This window comes from Bos mutus, chromosome 1 (assembly GCF_027580195.1).
Source record: "Bos mutus isolate GX-2022 chromosome 1, NWIPB_WYAK_1.1, whole genome shotgun sequence".
Lineage (NCBI taxonomy): Eukaryota > Metazoa > Chordata > Mammalia > Artiodactyla > Bovidae > Bos > Bos mutus.
The window spans coordinates 147097574-147123372 of record NC_091617.1 but is presented as its reverse complement, the minus strand read 5'-3'; the positions used below and the strand labels follow the sequence as shown (position 1 = coordinate 147123372).

General features: G+C 52.6%; 1 protein-coding gene across 2 annotated transcripts in view; it reads right to left on the bottom strand.

The window, feature by feature from the left end:
- The window catches only part of RFTN1 (raftlin, lipid raft linker 1), a 228494-nt gene extending 207702 nt beyond the window's left edge, over nt 1-20792 (bottom strand). The window contains exons 1-2 of one of the 2 annotated variants that reach the window (XM_070377114.1): nt 20533-20792; nt 2435-2587 (exon numbers count right to left, since the gene is read on the bottom strand). In XM_070377114.1, the coding sequence (XP_070233215.1) occupies nt 2435-2579 (145 nt within the window). In that variant the 5' untranslated portion in view covers nt 2580-2587; nt 20533-20792. Of the gene's footprint in view, nt 1-2434; nt 2588-20245; nt 20386-20532 lie in introns of those variants that run through there. The other variant, XM_070377103.1, reaches the window with a different exon arrangement.
- Between the last annotated feature and the right edge of the window lie 5007 nt (nt 20793-25799).

The window sequence follows — 25799 nt, the reverse complement described above, 5'->3', positions numbered from 1 at the left end:
GGCAGGAGTCCCCAGGAGGATAAGCAAGAGGGGAAGGGGGTGGGGAGTCGGGGGAGGCGGACGTTTTAAACAGGGGGTCAGGGAGGTTCCACAGAGAAGGGGGTTGAGGGTTTGAGCCCAGGGTGTATCTGGGAGGACTTCCGGGCAGAGGCAACAGGCAGTGCAAAGGCCCTGAGGAGGCCTGGGGGGTTGTTGAGCAACAGCAAGGCCAAAGCAGCAGAACACGCCGGACAGACGGCGGGAGGATGAGGCGGAGGGAAGCTGGTGCCCCGGGGTCAGGAGCCACGGCAGGGGCGAGACCCGAGGGCGGGCGGAGAGGGGAGAAGCAGGGAGACCAGTGAGGATCGCTCCGGGGTTTTCCTAACTTTTTCAGTGGACACATGTCCACTTTATAATCAGACAACAAAACGTGATCCAACCGCAGAGCCGTGTGGGTGCTGTGCCTGCAGCACAGGGCGGCCCAGAAACTGGCCAGGAGTCAGGAAGGTAGTTCAGGCGATGAGCCAAGCAAGAATCAGTGGCTGCAGGGGCAGGGGGTGGGGAGGCACCGTCTATGCTCCTGGAAGTGATCACCAAGGAAAGCAAAACGCCACTCCTCTTGGTGATGAATAGAACCGCGATGTACAAAACTACAAAAAAGAGAAAAAGAGCTCCCCTGCATCTCAGCGCCCTAACAAACCGTGTTTGACATCTTGCTACATTTCCTTTTGGTCTTTGCTCCTGTACACACTCTGGCTTTTCCTTAACCCCTCTACCAGGCTCAGCACGTCAAAAGCATTCAAGTCCTCACTGAGCAAATACCGGCTGATGAAATGCTCCGAACGCTTTTGGGTTCAGCTTTGTTCACATTGTTCAGCGACATCACAAGCGTTTTCGGAAGACGCTTTAAGAGGCTTGGAAACTGTGGGTGAGGAGGGGAAGGCGTGGTTCGCAGTGAGTGAGGTGTTGGGTCTGGCCACTGAGGACAACGGGGGTTATTCATCAGGGGAACAGCCAGGGGTCGGCTTTGGGGGGCTGTGAGGGGTGCCCAGGCTGCCCCTGTAGAGACACCCAGCCGCCCACCCCACCCGGGGCTCAGGGAGCGATGTCGGCCCCGCGTGGAGGTGGTCAGGCAGCGGCGGGGAGGAGGGGAGTGGGCAGGGAGGCCAGCCGCCGACCTGGAGCCACACGCGTGCCCCCTGCTGCCCCACCAGCACCCGCTGCACAGATGCAGGTCCACAGCAGAGCCAGGACTTGAACCCACACCTCAGAGGGCTCTTTCTAGCCACGAATTCTCTTCTCTTATCAGAAGCTTAACACATTCACAGGGAGAAGAAAGTCAGTCTTCAGATGCCCGTGTCGGCAAGTGTCCAGTTTGGGTTCCCCACTTCGAGGGACCCCCCCACAAGGAAAAACGCCCTGGTCCCTCTTCCAGAAGCCTGGTTTACGTGCTTCCACCCTGCAGGCACGGCCTGTCGAGTTCCTCACGGGGACGAGAGACACCAGGACGGGCCACGCGATTTCCCTGCAGCACCGCCCCCGTCTCCGCAGCCAGCCGGCGCTCCGGATGGAAACGCTGGGCCTCGCTCATCAGCTGCCCCGGGGCCTGTGGGACGCGGGGTTGAGGCAGGACGGTGGACAAGGCGCGGGGGGAGCTGGGAGGACGGACAGACGGCCGCAAGGAGACACGGCCACAGCCTCCTTCACCCGGCCTGCCGTGAAACGCTCTGCCAGCGGGCAGGCCGTGGGCCGTGTTCAACCCGCCCCGGGTGCCAGCTGGCCCACACCTGGCTCTAATTCGCTTCCATTTAAATCAGTTGCTAGTTGGCAGAAGTGAGAGACCTCACCTAGACACCCGGCTCCCTGAGAGGAGTCCCTTCTCGACAAACCCCCGTCAGTCGCCCCCCACCCCCCAGCCTATCCCCCCAGACCCCCTGGCCCCCACAGCCTGTCCCCCCAGCCTGTCCCCAGCCCCCCGGCCTGTCCCCCGAGCCTGTCCCCAGCCCCCCGGCCTGTCCCCTCAGCCTGTCCCCAGCCCCCCGGCCTGTCCCTCCAGCCTGCCCCCAGGCCCCCCAGGCCCCCCAGCCTGTCCCCAGCCCCCTGGCCTGCCCCCCCAGCCTGTCCCCAGCCCCCTGGCCTGTCCCCCTAGCCTGTCCCCAGGCCCCCCAGCCCCCCAGGCCCTCCAGCCTGCCCCCCAGGCCCCCAGCCTGTCCCCAGGCCCTCCAGCCTGCCCCCCAGGCCCCCCAGCCTGTCCCCAGGTCCCCCAGGCCCCCCAGCCTGCCCCCGCCCCCCCAGCCCGCCCTGCCCCCAGCGCCCGGCTCACCGGCGCTCAGCGTGGTGAACTCCAGGAAGCGGTACTCGTAGGACACGTCTATCTTGGTCCCCCCAGCCTGTCCCCAGGTCCCCCCGGCCTGCCCCAGCCCCCCGCCGGCCCTGCCCCCAGCACCCGGCTCACCGGCGCTCAGCGTGGTGAACTCCAGGAAGCGGTACTCGTAGGACACGTCTATCTTGGTCTCCACCTGGGGCCTCTTCAACGTCGAGTAGATATTTCCAGGCCGTCGGTCGTCACGTTTCTCCAGCTTGTTCAACCCGCACCCCATCTCAGCAGCTGCCGGCAGAAGGGGAGAAAGAGGATGATCTCTATTCTGAGATGCTGTCCTTCTACACTGTTGTACAAAAGACCATCACGTCCCAGAAGCAGACATACAGGACCCCAGGCCGGCTGAAATCCAGAGCAGGATCCGATCCACGACCTGCACCCCAGAGGCTCTCGCTCAGGCTGGCTTCTCTCGCTGCTAAGACACCCTTGCCAGCCAGCCTGGGGCTCTGAACTGACGCCCCAAACATGCCTGTTTTATATCATTTCTCTGCCCTGTCTGAGGAAAACACCACCTCGGAGGGCCTCAGCCCCACTATACTCTGTACACGTGGTCTTAAAAAAGGAGATCTAAAAAGCAAGGCCCTGCATAATGGCGTCGGCCCATCCAAGAAAAGAGACAAGACGGTCTGGCACTCCGCGGTGGTCTCTAAAAGGGGACCATAAGTTGTTGTTGCAATTTCCAAAATCCTTTCCACCCTCAACAGTAACTATTTAGATAGATTTCACATTCAGAAAACGTCTTTCAAAAGTAGATGGCGGTATTTTTACAGGCCTTGTTTAAAAGTCGTTAATTCTCTCTGAGACCAAACCACAAGAACCCAGGGGTTCTTCCAGACTCTGAGAGTCATTTCAGACCAAAATGAAAACTGGGCGAACACGAGCAGCAGGGCAGGAGAAATTGGAAGCAGAAATCCACGCGGGTTGGAGCAAAGATCTGCACCCACGGTTTGGAAGGAGAATGAAGAAATGTTGAAACAGCGCACACGAGAGTGAACTGGGCATCCAGTCTTCCAGGGGCTGAGAAACAGGGCCCGGTCTCTGTTTCTTTAGGCAGACTGGCGTTCACGAAACGGCTCCGCGTCCACTCCCCAGACTTCAGCGGGGACTTCAGTTACCCCTCGTGACCAAGCCTGGCTAACCTGTCCCTCCTCCCCGGAGCACCACTGCTGTCATCAGGACACGTTTCACAAAAAACATGAACCGGTCAAGACTATCACAAACAGAAGCGCAGCGGCCACTTCCGCTCAGAGATAAGCGTCTCCTTGGTCTCAGGCCATTCGCAAGGTACCCGGCTTCCTACGGCAACTTGGCCAGCTCCGGAAAAACAAGACGAACCTCACGAAAGCAACTTAGCCGGGGAGGGACGATGGGGCTGGCGGAGCAACCACCAGGCGCTGCTTGTCAGTAATTAAAAAAAGTCTGGGAGGATGGATGAGAACAGGAAGGCTTACTTATGCCTTAATAAGGGAACATTAGTGTCCAAAGGGCCAGAGCAGACATGATTTATGTGCCATCTGCATGAACTGATTACTTGTAAAATACTCTGCAGTTCTGCTGATATAATAGCTGATATGCACTGAGGCTGCATATTTAACTGCTAGAAAGCAAGCCGACAGGCATCCGCTGGGGCGACGCAGAAGTGGACAGGGAGGCCCCTAAGTGCTAGGGAACAGGTAAGCTGGGGAGATAAGCCCTATCACCACCAGAACAGAACTGGAAATACCCGGAAGGCTTACCAGTCACTCACTCACCTTCCTCCCTACAAAGGCCTGAATATTTGGGGGCCTCCAAGAAAGTGAAAAAAAAAAACAAAAAGGGGCTTCCCAAGCGGTGCTAGTGGTAATAACCTGCCTGCCAATGGAAAAGACGGTAGAGACATGGGTTCGATCCCTGGGTCGGGTAGAATCCACGGAGGAGGACACAGCAGCCCACACCAGTTTTCTTGCCTGGAGAATCCCATGGACAGAGGAGTCTGGTGAGTTAAGGTCCATAGCGTTGCAGAGTCAGACATGACTGAAGCGACTTAACATGAAGGCAAGAGACAAAGAAGCCTTTCCTCAAAAGACTTCCCATTCTTGCTAGCTTACTAGGTAAATTCTAGCACTGGAGATTCCTTCCTTTGAGAACACTCTACCTCAGCAGCCTCTGAAACCACCATCGCCTTCTCCCTGGGAAGGACACCACACCAAGCTCCTGGTAGACCCTAACACTTCAGTATGATTTAATTTCTTTTCTTCAGCACACGTTCCTGACAGCAGGAAAAAAAAGGAGGAGGGCGTTACCGGGATGAGTCAAGACAGACAAATCTGATACTGGAGGGGGGCGGTGCCAGAAACTATTAGAAAAAGTCCCATTTCACAAGCTGTGAATTTTCAGCTTTAGTCACACCATCCAAACTTGAGCCCCCAAGTCCACCCCGAAGGGCACGATGCTGGACTCACAGGACGCAGTGAGGCTCTGGGCAGACGCATCGTCCATGTGATCAGACACTGGACCGGCCGGGAGCAGCACTGTAGCCTCAGTGAATCCTTGAGGTCTGCAATTCCAGGCACTCGCTTCTCTGGGGGTACCGGCAGCGCCCGTCAAGCAACGGCTTCTAAAGCACTGTTCTCCCTGGGAAGGGAGACCCTGCCAAGCCACCGCCATCAGAAGTGTGCAGTGTGAACTGTTCCTCTCGCGGTCAGGTTACGGCCCTCCCTTGCCGGCTCCCAGCATTGCTGCTTTCCTCCAAGCTCCTCCCTGTGTCCTCCCACTCACCCGACCCCTGGCAAAATAGGAAAGGCTTGGACAGCACCCCACAAATGGCTATTACAGCCCCTACTGTGCTCAAGCAAGTCATGAAACCTAGCTTACGGAAAGGAGGAGAATGAAGGCATGGCAGTGCCTCCCGTCATCACCCACGTTTGGAAGATTTCACTATTTCCGATGCGAGGTTCCCTCGCGCTGGAACCCCACAGAGAGCTGGGCCAAGGGCCTCGCGGAGCAGTGAGGCTGGAGGAAGAGGGAGGAGAAGGACAACCCCCAGCCGGATTCAGGCAGATGGGGTCCACGGGGCTGCACACGAGGGTCTCAGCCAGAGCATGTCTCCCTCGGAGCTCAAGGTCTCCAGCAGGACAGAAGGTAAATGGGGTGACTGTTTTCACATCTGGCCCTTCCGACATCCCTGCATCGAGAGATGGGGTTGCTGTCACCTCCCCTGAATCTGGGCTCACGACTGCTTCCCACTGCTGCTGTCATTCAGGCGCTCAGTCGTGTCCTACTCTTTGTGATCCCACAGACTGCAGCACGCCAGGCTTCCCTGTCCATCACCACCTCCCGGACCTTGCTCAGATTCACGTCCATTCAGTCTGTGATGCCATCCAACCATCTCATCCTCTGTCGTCCCCTTCTCCTCCTGCCTTCAATCTTTCCCAGCATCAGGGTCTTTTCCAAGCAGTTGGTTCTTCACATCTGGTGGCCACAGTACTGAAGCTTCAGCATCAGTCCTTTCAATGAATATTCAGGGTTGATCTCCTTTAGGATGGACTGGTTTGCTCTCCTTGCAGTCGGCTTGCCATTTATTGTTGCCGTTCAGTCACCAAGTCATGTCCGACTCTTTGGGATCCCGTGGACTGCAGCACGCCAGGATTCCCTGTCCCTCATCATCTCCTGGAGTTTGCCCAAGTTCACATGCATTGAGTCGGTGATGCCATCCAACCATCTCATCCTCTGTTGTCCCCTTCTCCTCCTGCCCTAAATCCTTCCCAGCATCAGGGTCTTTTCCAATGAGTCGGCTCTTCGCATCAGGTGGCCAAAGTACTGGAGCTTCAGCATCAGTCCTTCCAATGGACAATCAGAGCTGATTTCCTTTAGGATGGACTGGTTGAATCTCCTTGCAGTCTGCTTGCCAGAGAAAGTGTCAGAGGATGCAGTGGCAGCTTCTGGACTGAACCGTAAGAAACTGGGAGCACCCACTGCCCGACTCTGGGGAAACTTGCTCTTGGAACCCGGTCACCATGCCAGGAGAAAGCTCAAGCAGCCCCGAAGAGAGGCCCACGTGGGGAGGAACCGACAACCAGCAACACCGACTTGCATCCCAGGGAGCCACCCTGGAAGGCGTGCCTCTGCCTCCATCAAGCTGCTGAAACTATGCGGAGCAGAAATGAGCTGTTTCCCCCAAGACCAGTCAGATCAGCAGGTTCCTGGGCAAAATATGCCACTGTGGCTGTCTCAGGCCTCTGATTGGGTATGATGCGTCAGGCCAGAGGTAACCTGTACATGAGTCTGGGCCAAATGATCCCAGCCAGCTGCCTCCGGGGCCGAGCACTGGTCTGCGGTCACGAGCCTGCTTCAGTCACTCATGCCGGAAGGACATCTGGAGTCTCTTCAGTCTGTGTCAATGCTAAACAAAGCAGCTTCAGACACTCATGGAGACATTCTTACATGGACAGCTTTGTGGGTGGGTGGGTGACCCACCATCGTGGTTATCCAGGTCATCAAGACCTGTTTGGTATAGTCCTTCTGTGTATTCTTGCCGCCTCTTCTTAATCTCTTCTGCTTCTGTTAGGTCCTTACAGTTTCTGTCCTTTATCACTCCCATCCTTGCATGAAATGTTCCTTTGATGCCTCCACTTTTCTTGAAGAGATCTCTAGTCTTTCCCATTCTGCTGTTTCCCTCTAGCTCTTTTTCACTGAAGAAGGCCTTCTCATCGCTCCTTTCTATTGTCTGAAATTCTGCGTTCAGTTGGGTATACCTTTCCCTGTCTCCTTTGCCTTTCCTTTCTCTTCTTTCCCCAGCTATTTGTAGAGCCTCCTCAGACAACCACTTTGCCTTCTTGTGTGATGGTGTGGTCACTCACCTAGAGCCAGACACCCTGGAATATGAAGCAAAGCGGGCCTTAGAAAGCATCACTATGAACAAAGCTAATGCAGGTGATGGAATTCCCGCAGAGCTATTTCAAATCCTAAAAGATGATGCTGTTAATATGCTGCACTCAATATGCCAGCAAATTTGGAAAACTCAGCAGTGGCCACAGGACTGGAAAAGGTCAGTTTTCATTCCAATCCCAAAGAAAGGCAATGCCAAAGAACGCTCAAACTACTGTAAAAACTGTGCTCATCTCACACTTGCTGCTGCTGCTTAGTCACTTCAGTCGTGTCCAACTCTGTGCGACCCCATGGACTGTAGCCCGCCAGGCCCCTCTGTCCATGGGGACTCTCCAGGCAAGATAACTAGAGTGGGTTGCCATGCCCTCCTCCAGGGGATCTTTCCAACCCAGGGATGGAACCCAGGTCTCTCACATTGCAGGATGATTCTTTACCGTCTGAGTCACCAGGGAAGCCCTCACACACTAGCAAAGTAATACTCAAAATCCTTCAAGCTAGGCGTCAACAGCACATGAACAGAGAACCTCCAGACGTACAAGCTGGGTTTCAAAAAGACAGAGGAACCAGAGATCAAATTGACAATATTCACTGGATCATCAACAACGCAAGACAGTTCCAGAAAAACATCTACTTCTGCTTCACTGACTACGCTAAAGCCTTTGACTGTGTGGATCACAATCAACTATGGAAAATTACTAAAGAGATGGGAGTACCAAACCACCTTACCTGTATGTGGGTCAAGAAGCAAAAGTTAGAACTGGACATGGAACAATAGACTGGTTCACAACTGGGAAAGGAGTTTGTCAAGGCTGTAAACTATCACCCTGCTTATTTAACTTCCATGCAGCGTACATCATGAGAAACGCTGGGCTGGATGGATCACAAGCTGGAATCAAGACTGCCGAGAGAAATACCAAGAACCTCAGATATGCAGATGATACCATTCTAATGGCACCAAGAAAACCCATCCAAGACGTCTTCAAAGGCAGAAAAAGAGAGAAAGCCTTTCCCCACTCCTATGGTGAGACAGTGACGAGAGAGACAAAATATCCTTCCAGTTCTCTACTAGAAACGTCATTAGGAACTGGATGCTGACTGGGGAGGAGACTCAGATAATCATCGGGGGTTCTGAGACCCAACTGCAAGGACAGGACATTAGACACTGCAAATGACCCAGAAGCAAAGACCCTCCAACTGGTGACATTCTGGAAAAGCAATTCTCTCTGAATCAAGCTCAGAAGGAAGTGTGTCTTTGGTGTATATGGGGACCAGCTTCGTGCAGGAATCGTCAGCTCCATGAGGGAGAGAATTTATGTTCCAAGTTCACTCATTCTTTCACTCAATGCAAACGTATTATAAGCTGCTTTGAGTCCTGCCCTGAATTAGGAAACATAAAAATGGAAAGATTGGGTCATGCCCTCAAGGAGACCACAGGTAAAGGAGACAAAGGGATGCAGGTGGTACAGGGAGGCTGGTGGTTCTAGAAGTCTGGGTGGGGTGCAGGGCATTCAGAGGGAACCACTGTGAAATCAAACAGATGGCACATCCCCAGAGACCTGGTTCCAGAAAAAAGAGATCAGCAACAGGACACAATATCCTGTGTCATTTTACGTATTTGTTAAGATTTTTTTATGTGAACCATTTCCAAAGCCCTCATCGAATTTGCTACAACACTGACTCCATTGTCATGCCTGGCTTCTTGGTCACAAGGCATATAGGATCCCAGCTTCCCGATGAGGGACTGAACTTGCCTTCCAGCACCGCGCTCACTGCCAGGCGGAGTCTCAACCCCTGGGCCACCACAGAAGTTCCACCGTGTCATTTCAAATGTTTGAAGTGTTTACTTTTAAAGCATTTCTAATTTGTGTTTTAAATATCTCCCCAGATGCCCATGAAAGTTGCTCAGTTGTGTCCAACTCTTGGGAGACCCCAAGGATTATACAGTCCATGGAATTCTCCAGGCCAGAAGACTGGAGTGGGTAGCCTTTCCCTTCTCCAGGGGATCTTCCCAACCCAGGAAATGAACCAGGGTCTCCTGCATTGCAGGCGGATTCTTTACCAGCTGAGCCACCAGGGAAGCCCAGATGCCCACACAACACTGGAAAACCACTTTGAAAAGGATCACCTTCTGAAAAGATTATTTTTCAGCTGGGATTAAAAAAAAAAACCCAAAACCTCAGTTTAAAGTTCATTTTTACTACCAACTAGCAGGCATGTATTTAAATAATGGGGGCAATAAATGTAGTTATATTTTCAAATACAAATTAGTTTCATTAAGAGTGAGAGCTCATTTACTACATTTGCTGCTACTCTGAGGCAGACTGTAAAGCTAATTTTAACAACTGCCAACAGCTCATGACAAGCAACCAGAGACGGTGCAATTACATGCAATGATGCCGGATCAGCTGGCAAACTCATTCTTTATTTCTTCACTCAAATCCTATATTTGAAGGCTCGAGCGTGTTTATTACATCATTCAGGCACCCAAAGCAAGAACTGATGATCCAAATTAAGAAGTTTTTACATGATGAGAACATTTTTCTTCACTCAGAAATGTATGAAACTTTGAAAACCCAACCAGTTATTTGGATGGTGTCAAATCTTGATATCCTACAAACCGTCTACGAGAGAAACCCAAGCGTAACTGAAACGGACCCACTGACAGCGTGCCAGATTTGATGCCAAGGAAAAGAACAATCTGTGTGAAAGGGCCGGTGTTATGCTGCTGTTTTTAAGTGTCTATGTGTGCATCTGCATATGAAAATCCACGTGTTTCTTGTTTCTTAACTGGCAGGACAGGGACCACAACTTTCACAGAACTTTCCTCTGGGTCATGACGTGATGGGAGACATTCACTTTATAGTTTGTCATAGTTTTCAAGTTCTCCGTGTTGGACGGGCATTCCTTTCCTAGTTGAAGACATCAAGGCGTATCACAGCCAGCCTCCCAGATGGGGCTCAGTAATCCTCCTGCTCACGAGGGGGCACCCCCTGCACTCATCGGGGTTGGCCGCTGCGGCCAGCCGGATGCGGCAGAAGGGCGGGCGGGCCTGGGGAAGCCCGCTGTCAATTCCGTGCACTTGCGCTCAGCTGCTGAGTCATGTCGGACTCTGCGACCCCACGGACTGTGGCCCGCAGGGCTTTGTCCATGGGATTTCCCAGGCAAGAGTCCTGGAGTGGGGTGCCATTTCTTCCTCCAGGGGATCTTCCCAACCCAGGGATCGAACCCACATCTCCTGCATTGGTGGGTGACTTCTTTACCACTGAGCCACCGGGGAAGCACCGCCTTATTGGGAAGACACTCTCTTAACAGCACGGAGAAGCCCCCGGGGCGGGGGACTGAGACCACCACCCAACAACCACGGCAAACTCCACACCGAAGTGACAGCATCGCTCAGCAGCCTTCAGGCCAGCTGGCATCCTGACCACAGCCTCAGGAGAGGCCCCCGGGCAGAACCGCCCAGCTCAGCTGCCTCTGGATTCCTGACTCACAGGAGCCCTGAGAGGTGATAAACATTCACTGTGTTCAGTTCCCAGATTTGGGGGTAAAATGTTACACTGCAAAAGATAAGGGGGAGAAAAGATTAAAAAAAAAATAAGAGGGATATTTATCAAAAGCAAACGCCGGGCAGAGACAGATCCAGACTACCTTTCTGCTCTCCAACGAGCGTCCATCACAACCACCCTTAGCTGAAAAAGGCCCCCTCCCAAGAGGCCGCTGCTCAAAGTGCGGTGCTCAGACCAGCAGTACCACCACCCGTGGGAACGGCCCACTCAGGCCTGCCCGTCCGAATCCACACCTCCACGTGATTCAGCAACGTCTAAACCACAGGAAAGCTCCCGAGAGCCTGGACCACAGAGGTGACTCTCCGTCCCAGCTGCCCGCCAGGTGCCTGACAGCTGGATGTCCAGACGCCCAGGCCTTTCAGATGCGCCAAGCATCCCTTTTTAAGACTCCTGAAGAGATAGGAACTGACATCCAGGGTTAAGAATCGACGCCCTCAGAGCAAACCCCATCTCTTCCCGCTCCTGACCTCTCCAACCTCCCAACACCTGGGCCTCCGAAGCCCTGAGTTTGAAGCACGTAGCCAGGGGCTGAACCCCAGTCTAGAGGAGGGTGGTCTTGCAGACCTCCTTGGTTTCAGCCCGTTTCTCCTGAACCTCTTAGGATCTCATGTCCCACCTCTCCAGCTCTCTGCTTTCCTCCCACACAAGTGCACCCTAAATTTATACCGGAGCCTCCTTCTGTCCTTCTCTCTTCAAACTGCCTTTACTATTAACCACTGAAAACACATGGATAAGAATGAAAAAATGAGACATCTCTGCACCCACTATCGCGATTTAACAAACGCTTACGTTTTATTTGCTCTCAGCTGTTATTTTTGCAGAAACACTTTTGGGTGCAGTCTTCATGCCGGCCCCTTTGTCCCCAGTCTTTCTGTCCCTGCTCCTCGCGCCTGAACATGCTACATATAATGCCCAGAACAATACACGGCAAAGGCTCTGACACTTTTCAGGTCATGGCACGTATGACCCCCAGTGTTTATGGATGTTTTCTCATAGAAACCCCAGGCTGCGAGGTTTGATTTATTAAGTAGTCAGGTCCAAACAAATTGATTATTATGTCCAAACAACTTAGCAGTCTTTGGAAAGAACAGAATACATAAACCGAAAAAAAGAGTCTTTCTGTGCATCTTTCAGGTACCACCATTACTTACCACTGGGACGTGTGCACTGGCAACTTCTCAGACCTCAGAATCACACTAGCCCCACCGCCCGCCATCTCCTGTCCCACAGTGACCCTAGCAACCACCCCAAATCCAGCTTCGCAAAGATATGACATCATCCAAAGGAAGTGGGGCCCTTTGACGCTGGTACTGTGAACCACCTCCGGGTGGCAGTGAAAGAGACATCCAACAAGCTTGCTGCAGTGCCTCGGAGGGTCTCAGCACAGAGTCTGGGGCCCTCCAGTATAGGCCTGGACATGGTGCTCAAGAAAGTTCCCCAACTGTCTCCTCTCCCCTTAGCTGTCAGACCCCCTCTCCACTTGGCTGCTTTTCAACTCCAGCTCATAGGCCCACCCACCCATTCCAACATCTCCCCCTAGAACTTTCTTTCCCGGCACTTCCAGAAGGGTACGCCCCAAACAGAACTCAACATCCTGCCGCAGCTCTTCCTCCCGGGTTTCTTGTGTGTGGACTTGTCTTTGGACTTGGAGGCTGGCAAGTCTGAAATCCACAGAGTGGACCAGGAGGCCAAAGACCCAGGGAAGAGGGGACGGAGCGGCACTGAGCCTCCGAGGCTGAAGCCCCGCCCTCGGAGATCTCGGTCTTTTAAGTCCCTGAACTGGCTGGACGATGCCCATTCATACTATGGAGACTGGTCTGCTTTTACTGATGCAAATGTTAATCACATCTTTAAAAAATACTGCAGGGCAACACCTAGACTGCTATTTAACCAAAAACTGGGGACCACTGTGTAGCCAACTCGATACACATCACACCCTTCTCTGAGCACTTAATACATGCAAGGCACTACTGCTATAGTGCAGACGGTAAAGAATCTGCCTGCAGTGCAGGAGACCCAGTTCGATCCCTGGGTCAGGAAGATCCTCTGGAGAAGAGAATGGCAACCCATTCCAGTATTCTGGCCTGGAGAATCCCATGGTCAGAGGAGCCTGGTGGGCTATATAGTCCATGGGGTTGGAAAGAGTCGCACACGACTGAGCGACTAACAGTCCAATCCAATACACTGTTCCTAATGCTGGGGATACTGAGGTGAAACAGCAACAAGGAAAACAAAACAAGAACCATGCCAGCCTCATGGACCTTACTTTCAGGAGCAGAGAAACAGACATTAGATGCATAAAAATAATGAAGTTCAAGCTTGAAAGAATGTCTCATAAAGACAAGGAAGGCAGGGATTTTAAAAAAAAAAAAAAAAAGGTGATCAGGGCAGGCCTCCCGCAGAAGGCGACAATGAGCAGAATTCGGGAAAGGCAAGCCCTGGGAGAAGTGGGCAGACGCAGCCGTCACGGCAGCAAACATGCTGGAGCCTTTGGGACCTGCCGGGAGGCGGGGCGGCCTGGGCAGCAGTAGACTCAGGGAGCGGTGAGCTGGTGCTCGTGGGCAAGACGACCCCCCCCACACCGCAGCCTCAAGGCAGGTGAGAGGCCCCGGAGGGTTCCGAGCCCAGAAGGAGGCAGGATCCCTCCAACCCTGGGAAGGGCAAGACCAGGTGGTGACCAGGGGTGAGGAGCAGTCACATTCTGGACATGGCTGGAAGGTAGCCAGTGGGATTTCTCGAGGGTCAGGAGACGGGGCATCTAAGATGCATCCAGGGCGTGTGCTCTGAGCTCCTTGCAGCGGCCTCCTTCCACGGTGGATGGAGCCAAAGGCAGTGGGAGTCTGCTCTGGCTCCGTTAACTCCAGCCAAGGACAGCAGGGCGAGCAGCGGGATGGACCTGTCTGGGGCTGAGCCCCGACGCTCCTGGCACTGCCCCATCTTCCTACAGGAGCACCAACCTCCTGAAGGCAGCCGCTGCCTCGTCTCCCGAGAACGGCTACCCCAGGGCCCTGCCGCAACAGGTGCACGAGAAACACGACTCTGTGGACAGTCTTCAGGAGCAGTGAGGATGCCACAGTCTGGGAAAGGAGGGAAAGAGGGCTTGGGAATACCTGTCCATTGCTTCCAAGTCCACCTTTCTGAAAGCACGGCACAGGCATTGGGCTGTGGGCTCTCTGGAGCCAGACCGCCTGGATTCAGGTCCCAGGCCCCAACTTCCTAGTCAAGGCACCTCAAGTTCAGTTCAGTTCAGTTGCTCAGTCGTGTCCGACTCTTTGCGACCCCACGAATCACAGCATGCCAGGCCTCCCTGTCCATCACCAACTCCCAGAGTTCACTCAAACTCATGTCCATCGAGTCGGTGATGCCATCAAACCATCTCATCCTCTGTCATCCCCTTCTCCTCCTGCCCCCAATCCCTCCCAGCATCAGAGTCTTTTCCAATGAGTCAACTCTTCGCATGAGGTGGCCAAAGTACTGGAGTTTCAGCTTTGGCATCATTCCTTCTAAAGAACACCCAGGACTGATCTCCTTCAGAATGGACTGGTTGGATCTCCTTGCAGTCCAAGGGACTCTCAAGAGTCTTCTCCAACACCACAGTTCAAAAGCATCAATTTTTCCTCGCTCAGCTTTCTTCACAGTCCAACTCTCACATCCATACGTGACCACTGGAAAAACCACAGCCTTGACTAGACGGACCTTTGTTGGCAACGTAATGTCTCTGCTTTTCAATATGCTATCTAGGTGGGTCATAACTTTCCTTCCAAGGATAAGCGTCTTTTAATTTCATGGCTGCAGTCACCATCTGCAGTGATTTTGGACCTCAAGGAAGCCGCTTAACCTAAGGGATCTCAATCATAAAATGGGGAAGGACTGCAGAATCCACTGGCAGGGTGAGGATTAAATACGTTAACAACTGTCAGGCCCTAGGCATCTAGAAACAACTGTCTGGATGTTAATTGTTATTAGTTGTTATCTAACAATTAGTTGCTATTAGTTGTTATCATGGATATTACTTGTTATCCATGATCAAGATCCCTGTTAACCTGCCATAATTAAACCACACTGAAAGGGTGCTTATAAAGTGTCCCAAGACACTGGAAAAAATCCCCGAAGACCTCTCCAAATTAAAGAAGTGTTTAAATGGACAGTCTGATTACCTGTACTCTGCATTCTCAAAATTTTATAAGACATGATATGATCACGTTCTCTTAACCGGAGTCTGCAATTAACCTAATTTCTTCTCATTCACCTTTATGGATAAGGTCTATTACAAAAATTTCTCCAAATTTGAGGAATTTGGGAGTTACTCCATAAAACCTGAAGGCTTCCTTAGAAGGATTTCCTTGGGGGTGAAATACGAAGTAGGGAGTTTCAACACACACTCGCACACAAACACACCTGCACACACACACACGCACGTACGCACAAACGGAAGCTGATGATCCTCTGCAAAGAATAAACGCTGCCCATCCACAGGGTCCACCTAGGGAACAGCACAGTTTAGGGACAGTTTAGTTTTAAAAGCCAAAGGAGCACGGTCAGTGAGGTGCCTCTGGCTTCCTGGGTGAAAAGTGTGAAAACAACCAACGCACCTTCATAAAGCGGCGTGAGACTTGGTGAACGTCAGACAAGATGCGCACTCGTAGCTGATGCTGACTGCCCAGCTCTGGCGGGTCTGGCTTTCCCACCGACACCCGTGGGCTGGTGCCCGCTCCTCTGAACCCAGCCTGAGTAGTGGACGCCCCTAAGGGGGACAGCCAGGCCCCCTCCCCATCACCCTGCGCCACCAGCTACAACCTGCGGGCCCTCCAGCACCTCTACCCCGTGGGGGCAGGCCCGACCCAGGAAAACCCCCACACAGCACCCTGGGGTACCCCAGAGGCTGTCTCCTCCACCTCAGGCCTGGCAGGCAGCCACCACACGTAGAATGTGACCTAATTTTCTAGCTCTTTGGTCCTGGCCCTGCTGAGAACGCTTTTTCTTCGTGAATTCAGCCCAGGTAGGGAGTAAGTAACACAAATGCATATTTAAAAGCTGAACTGAATTCTTCTTTGGAGAGCAAGGAATTAACAGGGCTTCAAGCCGTGGCCATCACTTGCCCGCCGTACTGATCTTTTCAGAGAAAGCCTCTTGGTAAAACACACAATAATGATAACGTAAGCCCCTCTGGGGGCCCAGGAGAAAAGGGAAACTCAAATTTATGTCAAAAACTGAATGTGAATGGGAGGAAAGATCTCTCTCTCTCTCTCTCTCTCACACACACACACACACACACACACACACAAACCTTTAAAAGGTAAACATAAAAGAAACGTCTGGCTAAATTTATCTCTTTGTCAGTGAAAAATAGCCTAAGCTTTAGCCAAGAGTGTTGCCAATTCTTATCCAGAAGGACAAAAGAGAACCGCTCGCTATAGAGCAGCGCCATCAAACCAAACTTTCAGCAGGGCTGGAAATACTCCACTTCTCCTGCGTCCAGAACAGTAGCCACAACCACATGTGGCTCCAGAGCCCTTGAAAGGCGGCTGGTGAGGCTGTGGAACTGCACTTCTAATCTTATTTCATTTTGATTCCTTGATATTCAGATGTAAATAGCCTCCTGTAGACCATGGCTACAGCACTGGGTGGCTCAGTGACAGACACTCAAACTAAACAGCTGGCAATGTCTTTCTTTTCCTACAATAAAGTTATAGTGAGATAACTAATAATACCTTAAACTGTCATCAAAACAAGTACCTCCATCCGGGCCCCAGGTGCGCCAAAAGAAACGGACAAGAGACTTGAGAAAGTGAGTACAGGGTGCGTTTCCTGCAACTTCGTCCCCACTGCAGTTTACATTCTATTCTACAGGGGCCTTCTGCCTTTGGAAACCTGTGCTCGCAGATGGGATCTGCATTTGTGAAACCAGAACGTCCATGAAATACGAACAAAATGTGAACTTGGGACAAGTTCCTTAACCTCGCTGAGCTTCAGTCGCCTCAGAGCCGAAGTACAGATAAGATTAGCGCCTACCTCTCATGAGAGTTAGATTCGAAGTGGGCACTTGGCACGGGGTAGCTATAATTAGTATTCTGTTAATAACAATAGTAAAATCTATCATAAGATAAGAACAGTGCTCCTTAGAATGGAAGTCTACAGCTGGCAGTTTTCCTAATAGTCTGAACCTGTTTCCCAGGCGGTAGTACAGTGGCCTCCAGTAAAAATATGCCTTGGGGTTCTGACATCTTGGCAATCCCTGTCAGCCTCCAGAGAGGTAATCACCCAGATGGGTACCATGAGGGTTATTCACAGCCTCTGCCCTGTGGCAGGTGCTGTACTAGGCTGGCAGACGAGGGGAGCAGTCCCCAAACACAGGCCTATGTCTCGAAATCTCTTACACGTCCCCTGACCCCACTGACGCACCTTGGCGAGATGTAAAGGCTTCCTCCTGGGGCCCACGTCGGCAGGACGCCCCACTTCTGCTTCCTGGATCCGTGAAGACCAGGTTTCCTTAAGGGCTGAATACGAGAGCGGACCTGAGAGGGAACGGCCCGTTTTCTCAGCCAGGACAAGAAGAAGGGTGTTAACAGGCCGCATTTCTCACTGACAGGCCAAATCACTCTAACAGAAAAGCCATGTTCTCAGAGCCTTCAAAAAGTCAAATCTGACCTGTCTCACAGAGCAGACAAGACGCCTTTCAACAGCCAGCTGCCCCAGTCAGAGAAATCCAATGGGAATCTCCACCGGATTCCCAGCAACCAGACCAACGCATCAGAAATCCCCCAAGAGTGTCAAAGCAGAACTTCAGTGGAATTCTGCGAGGTTGTGGGGGGTGGGTATTTTTCTTTATACAGAAAGTACTCAATCTTCTTTCACAACCAAGGGGACGTTCCCCTTTGGAAATCCCTTCTCTGAAGACCTCTAAAAATAAAACATCTGTCTGATAATGCACAATAATTTAAGAGTAAACCCATTTACCTGCAGAGTCAGGGATTTCCCTTAGCTCCTCCATCTACAAAACAACACGTTCCAGACTGTCTCAAGTGGTCCCGATTTTTGGCACCTTTGAGCCCAGAAGAACACTGGTCAACCATGTTCTTGACTTTGAGCTAGGGAAATGAGCTGTGGTATCTGGAATCTCACACATGTATTCCTTGCTTATGGGAGTGTAAAATGGTCTAATCATGTTGGGAGAAAGTTTGACAGTTTCTTATAAAGTTCACATCTTTTATGACCCAGCAATTTCACTCCATTTACCCCTGAGACATGACAGCACATGTCCCTAGGGAGACTCGTAAACAAATATTCACAGCAGCTTCATTCCAAAAACCTGGGAATAACTCTTGTGTCCATTAACAGGGGAATATATAAATTGGTATAAACTGATCCTGGATCTTAACTCAGCAAAAAAAAAAAAAAAAAAAAAAAAGGACCGAATTACTGGTATATAAAACATGAGTGAATCTCAAAAACATGCTGAGTTAAAGAAGCTTTACACAATATTGTGGATTTCTACAATAAATGAAGTTCAAGAACAGGCTAAACTAGCTTTGAGTGATTGTAAAAAAAAAAAAAAAAAGTGGGGGCACAGACTGACTGGGAATGGGGATGAGGGAACTTTCTGGGGGCAAGGGCAACATTCTCTACCTTGATTACAGACGAGGGTTATACAGGTGTAGGCATCTGTCAAAACACTATGCAAATGCTACCCTCAAGATCTGTGCATTTCACTATATGTAGATACGTATGTATGTATAAATTCACCATAGGAATAAATTTCACCTTAAGAAAGTCATGAACATATACTGAACTCTAACAAAAGTTCTAGAGGTGACCCATACGAATGTTTGTAATTTAATTTAAAATGCATAAAACAGTAAGTTGAACTGATGGATGGACAGAGGATGAACAGATGGACAGACGTATATAATAAAGCCAATACAGTACTGCAAAATTACGGCCTCTAGATACGGGTGTTTGGGTGGTCACTGTTCTTCCAAGTTGTCCATATTTTTTAGAAGGAGCTGGGCATTGGAAGAGTCCCAGGACCTTCTCCCTAGCCCACCAACTCAGAAATCTAGCAAGACACCCATGCCCACCAAACCAGGGGCCCACATAATTTCAGTTCTGCTGAAAAGTTAAGGTTGGAAGAATGCAAGTAGCTTTACAGGAACTCACATCACTCATGCCAAAGATTTTCTGCCTGTTTCCCTACAGACAAAGCAATTATTTGAATGGAAGCCAAAAATTCCTGCTCCAGAGGGAGAAAAAGAACTCACTGACTTGTATTCCCAATTTACTCTTTCGGTTCCTGCACCAGATCAATTAGCTAACTGCACAACACTCCCCCTTCCATGTGCCCCTGGGTCCAAGCAGCCAAAAGACAAACAAAGAAAAACCAACCCAGCGACAGAGGGATGACGCCCTGCCTCTCAGACCAGAAACCCCACTGAAGGCAAAAGAGGAAGCAGAGCTCCCTCTGAGGTTAAAGTGATTTCACTGAGGTTAGCACACACATGCAGCGAAGAGTCCCGAACAGCTTGCTGCTTTAACCCCTCTGCCGGCTTTGGTGACATCGGGGGTCACTTGAACTTGGTAGGGAATTCAGCCCTGCAGAGGTATCCGGGGTTGAGGACACGCGGGGTGCAACGCACACCCTCCCCACAGGCGCAGAGGTCGCTGACACCACACCCGCCTTCCTTCCTGGCCGGGGCCTCACTTATCCTGAGATGACACCCTATGGCCCGACTGTGCCCAGCATCTGAAAACAGCTGTACCACCAGTTACAAGAAAGGACTGTTGCTGGAAGCCAGGGCAGTCACTCAAACACAGGGATCCGGGCCAGACTGTTGGGGTTTGTTTTTTTTTTTAACTTTTTGTTTTGAAAACCCCTAACAAACTCGGTGACACCACCCAACGTCCCCGGGGACCACCCGCAGCCACACAGGGGAGCCAGCAGGCAGCGCCCCCGGGTTACAGCCCCGCGGCCTCCACGCGGCCCTCGGTGCCAAGGCAGCGACCGTGCAGGTGAAGGGCACCAGCCCCGGTCCGGGAGGCGGGGGTGGGCATGCGCGCCCGCGGGGCTTCCCGAAATAAACGCCGCCGCCGCCACCCTGCCCTGACCCAGGTCCACCCTGGGGCCTAAGAAAGCGGCGAAGACGAGGGAAGAAACCCCCTTACGGAAGGCGAGACAGCAGTCTTCGGTGCCGGGAATTCCCGGCGCCCCGAGTCTCAGCGCCTCCGGGGCCGCGCGGCTGGCAGCCCTGCCCCGGGACGGACGCGCCTCGGGAGGCGCACGCACCCCGCCCCAGCTCCCCGCCGCCTCACGCCCTCCTGAACCCGGATTCCGGGATCAGCGCCCGCCCGCCCTTCGAGGAGGGCGCCGTGCAGAGTGTCCCAGACCCACCTGTAGCCTCGAAGCCTCCCCTCCGCTTCCTCCCCCGGCGCCCCCGGGCCGGCGGAGCCCATTACCCACCACAGACCGCTCTGGGGGTGCCTCTCCCCCTAGCGCGCCAAGGCTGATTTCTTTCTTTCCTTTTCAGAAAAGTTGGCCCAAGACCGCCGCGTCCCACGGAGCCGGCCCCCGGCGCCATCCAACCCAAGCCCGGGCGCAGAGGACGAGGGAGCCCCGGCGCGCCGGAGCAGCACGCCCAGGCCCCCGCAACCTGCAGGGAGGCGCCCCGCGCCGGGCTCTCCCCGCCCGCCGGGGTCCCCGCACCGCTGCACCCACCTCCGCCCCGAGTCCCACAGGCGCCCACCTACCGCTCGGGGCCGGCCGGCGAGAGGGCGCGCGCGGGGGCTCCCGGAGACAGCGTGTTCCGTCCCGGGAGGAAAGTTTGTGCCATGCAGAGGGGGCGGCGTGGGGGAAGGCGTGGGCGACAGGGGGTGGGCGTGGGGCGGGCGGCGAGGCGGGCCCGTGCGTCCGTCCCCCCCGCGAGCGGTGCGTGCGTCCTGCCCAGGAGCCCGCGGCCGCCGCGCTCCCGCTCGCGGCGCCCAGAGCCCGGCGCGCTCCGCCCGCAGCCCCGACGCGCCCCCGTCGCCGCCGCGCGTCCGCCGCCTATACTTCCTCTTCCTCTGAACTCACGGGCAACAGACGCCGCGCGGCATCTTCTGGGGAGTCGCCGGCGCGCCCCGCGCCCACCGCGCGCTCCTACGCCGCGCTCCCGCGCCGCTGCCCCCACGGCGCCCCCACCGCGCCCCGCGATCCGCGCTCGCCCCGCGCCCCCACCGCGCCCCGCGCCCGCCGCGCGCTCCCACGCCGCGCCCCCGCGCCGCTGCCCCCACGGCGGCCCCACCACGCCCCGCGCCCCCACCGCGCCCGCCCCGCGCCCCGCGCCCGCGCCCATCGCGCCCCCCGCGAACCTCGCCCACTCCGCGCCCCCGCGATCCGCGCGCTGCCCACGGGCTCCCGAGTCACAGACCCTCGAGCCCCGTGGCTCCCCCGCCCCCCTCTCGACCCCTGGTAACCGAGGTCACAAGATCAGGAGCGCGTGTGGGGGACACGGACCTCCTCCCCCACCAACTCCGGACCAGGTGCCCTCCGAGGGCGCCGAGGTGCGGCGGGGCGGGAAAGACGGCTGAGAGATCCTCCAGCATCCAGATGCCGCAGGTGGCCTCGTCCCTGGGCCCTTGAGTTATTTGCTGGGCATTTAGTGCCTAGGGAGCCGGTTAGTGCCACTGTCCGCTTGCCACGCCCTCGCCCACGTACTGCAGGTGCCCAGAAGATGTGGGAAAACCTAGGGAACCAACTTCAGGCCGCCCGAGGAGGCGGTTAGACGCATAAAACGTCAGGGCTGCCTTAGTGAAGCCGAGATGGGCGGCCGTGAGCCTGTTGGAAGTCTTTGTTCGTGGAGCGTTTTAAACAAAGCAGAATTAAAACGTCAGGGTTACTACCCGGGCCCTAGGGCCAGGGTTCAGGGTGGGCCTTGGGCCTCCATCCGTATTTGCCTTCTGTGTGATGTGGGTAAGTGACTCACCGGCCCTGGGCCTGTTTTCTCCTTTGTTAGGTAGCACTTTCTCGTGGGTTTTATAAGTACAGTGTTTAGGAAAGCACCCTATAACTTAGCTGTTACCCTCTTGTTGTTTTAAGGGGGCTGCAGTAAGACAGCCGTTCAGTTCAGTTCTGTTGCTCAGTCGTGTCCCACTCTTTGCGACCCCATGGACTGCAGCCTGCCAGGCCTCCCAGTCCATCACCAACTGACGTAATCTAATTAATTGCCTACATTTTCTGATTGGGCAAAGAGGGGGTTTTAAGCATTGGAGCCCACAGGATGGAGGGCTAGTGTAGGCCCCAAAGTGTTTTAATGGTGTCCTTCTGGTACTAATCACACCCCCCAGGGGTAAGGAAGCCCTATTTTGTTTTCATTCCGGTAAACACAGTTTCTGGAAGACTTCCCTGTCTGCTTTTGCCCTGGCCGTCCCAGTTCTGTGCTCCTCCCCACCTCCCACTGTGTGTGTGTGTTTGCCCCTTTCCCTTTCCAGCCCCGGCTGGCTGGTGTCGCTCACCACTACCCTGGCTCTCCCAGTCTCTCCCCTGCTTGGCTTGCCATCTGGGAGAAAACGGGATCAGACGACAGCCCATGTCCACATTCAAACAGTCTCATGCGGGAAAGGGCGGCCTCTGGCAGCAGTGACGGTTTTGAACACCCACCTATAAGGCCAAAAGGAGGGATCTTTGTTTTTTATATGCCCGAGGCCTAGAGTTATTGCACGGCAGGGTCCGTCTGAAATCTTTCTGGTCCTTACATGGGAGAAAGAAACCAATATTTCTAGGTCAGTAGTTCAGAGTAAACACGGGATATTTAAAAGACGATAAAGGGAAAAAGGGGGAATGCCACATAACTTGGTGTATTTGGGGGAGAAGGTTGATTTCTTTTAAGCAAATCATTTCCACTCTGTACAATTTTTGCATGTATTTTTTATTTTTTTAACACTAGGTCCTTGGGGTTAATAAGTTACTCTGTTTTCATTTTCTTCCACTCAACCTTTTCCTGAGTACTGACAGTGTGTAAATGTCTTAAATGATCTTGTTTCCTGATTGGACCTGCATTTTTTTAGGGTTTTTCTAGAACTGACCTTTCCCCCTAGATATTCTGACGCTTCCACTTTGGTACACAGCAGGTGTTTAATCCACATACATGGAGCGGATGTACACAGCAGGTGTTTAATCCACATACATGGAGCGGATGTACACAGCAGGTGTTTAATCCACATACATGGAGTGAATGGGTGAGTCATTCATATCCGGACCTTTTTCAGCCCCGTGTAACATACACTGATCAGTTACCTGGAGTATGATGCTTGTCTTTCACCTGGAATAGCCAATAAGGGGACGAGGTTGGGTTCCTTTGTATTGTGTAGAGGTCAGCCTTGATTTTCCTCTTGACTGCCGTGGACTGGCCAGCCAAGGGATACACCCTGGGCAGCTGGGCCTCACCTCTGACTGACCTCATCCACCCAGCATCAACCCCAAAGATGCTGGAGCTGTATCCTGGTGGGTTACCTTGGCAACCTCACAATGTCATCTGTTAGAATGTCCTAGGGCAGCAGCTTTTAATTCTGTCACAGCGGTCTCATCGGGGGTCATGTAATGGTGCTGTTTTTCCTCTGCTCACACTTCCTCCCCCTATGATTTAACACTAAGTACTCAAGGAGGGAGCCGAACATGGGGAAAACCAAGCTATTACGGCCCAACAGGTCACAGATGGCCCCAGCGCTGGGATCATGAGCGTTTGCAGTCGATAAAATGCAGGCCCCAAGTTAATGGGGAAACTGGTTCTCCACACACCCCCTGTGGAAAAGAGAGGAGTTAAGCGAGCCTAGGCAAGCGTGAGAAGCAGTCGTGGCCAGACTGTGCAATTCCTGTAAAAGCTTGGTTCCCGGAGCCCCCCCGCTGGAGCAATTCTCTCCCTCAGCCTCAGCAGTATCGCCCCACTCTGGAGATGATTAAGGCCATGGGTACCACCGCCGGAGCACTTGTGATGCACTGCACCTCCGCTGAGCCTTGCTGAGGGGGAAAATCCTAGCTAACCTTCAGTCCTGCCCCCCTCCCCCACCCCCACCCCCAGCCCGTGATTTCCCCACCACACTGCACTCATCCCCTCTCCACCAACTTCGCTTAAAAACACTCGGTTCCCGTCCTTGTGTGGAGAGCAGCAGCAACTTCTGCAGAAAACAGACCCATCAGAAGCTACAGAGCCTGAAGAGCTACTGACCTAATTGTTTATTTGCAGGACCACCAAACCAGATCTTCTCTAGGGCAGCTGAACAGCAACATTTCAGGGCTGACAGGAGAGATAAGCAAACTCATATATGCCCTGGAGGTGCAGGGATTATTCATCTTTATCATCACTGTTAGTATTTTAAGTGGGTTTGCAGCCACAGTGAGATCACAGTTTTGCCAGCCGCTCCATACTGAATGGCTGCAGAAAGCTGGCTCCGTGTAGGGCAATACTCTTTCATTTAAGGAGTTTCTCTAAGTTGCACCAGAGCCGGTGGTTTTCACAGAAGCCCCCTGCCCCTTGTTCATTGCGATGGGCACATGCTTACAGACACACCCCAAGCCAGTCCATGGCGCCCCTGGTCCCAGTGGAGCAGGGCCCCTTCAGGCGAGCGTCCAGACGTGCCCTGCAGCCGCTTAGCCGTGTGGGAGTGTGCATTGGGGCGGGGCGGGGAGGGGAGCCTGTCAGGATGTTTTGTATGTTTGCATTGATGGCCAAGGCCGAGGACTTTGTCCAAAGTGTAGTCAAACTAATACTTTGCCACCCGCAGACACCACCAGTGTCAGGAAATGTTTGAATGATTGCCAAATGTTCCATTCACCCCAGTATTTTTTTTTTTTAATTGTTATTCTGCTCCTGAATCCACTCCTTGTTTTATCTCTGAATTCCCAGTCTGTCAGACAGGCAGTTCGGGAAGCAGGGGCCCTCCTGTGGCTGAGATAGAACGTGCTCTCTGGAGCAAAGAGCAGTGCGAGACTCAGGAATACAGTGTGAAGCGCACTGCTACTGCTGGCCTTTACCAAGAGCCACACCTCTGCACTGGTCATTCCACTAGTAGGACACACCTATTTACTTGCATTTGGGAACAAACTTTATTACCAGAGATAGAAATATGTCAGTTCAGTCGCTCAGTCCTGTCCGTCTCTTTGCGACCCCATGGACTGCAGCACGCCAGCCTTCCCTGTCCATCACCAACTCCCCAGAGCTTGCTCAAACTCACGTCCATCAAGTCGGTGATGCCATCCAACCATTTCATCCTCTGTCGTCTTCTCCTCCTATATATATATATATGTAGGAAGTCTGTATGTTCCACAGATGTAAGAAAATAAAGGAGATTGTGGAAATAGCTCATTAAATAAATGATGTAATATTTTGATGTATTAATTGATTTGATTTCCCTTCCTCCACTGTATTTCTTTTTTAAAAACCTTTCCCCCTTTTTCTTTTTTTTTTTTTAAATTGAAGTATCGTTGCTTTATGTCATGTTAGTTTCAAATGTATGGCAGTAATTCAGTTTTATGTGTCTATATATATGTGTATATATATGTTTATATTCTTTTTCAGGTTTTTCCCCTTAGATTATAATAAGATACTGAGAATAGCTGTTTACCTAGTTTGCATACAGTAGTGTGTATATATTAATCCAAACCCCCTAATTTTATCCCTTCCCACCCTCTTTCCCCCTTGGTGGCCATAAATCCGTTCTCCGTGCCTGTGAGTCTTTTTCTGTTTTGTAGATAAGTTCATTTGTATCTTTTTTTTAGATTCCATGTGTAAGCGATATCATACGACACTTGTCTTTGTCTGACTTACTTCACTTAGTATGATAATCTCTAGGTCCATCCATATGGCTGAAAATACCAACCTTTCATTCTTTTTATGGCTGGGTAATACTCCACTGGACTGCACTGTATTTCTTGTTACGCTTTACCAACCTTATTCTTACTGATTTAGACAGCTAGAAAGAAAGTGAGTGTTAGTCATGCACCAGAGTCTGACTCTTTGTTACCGTGAACCATAGTCCGTGGG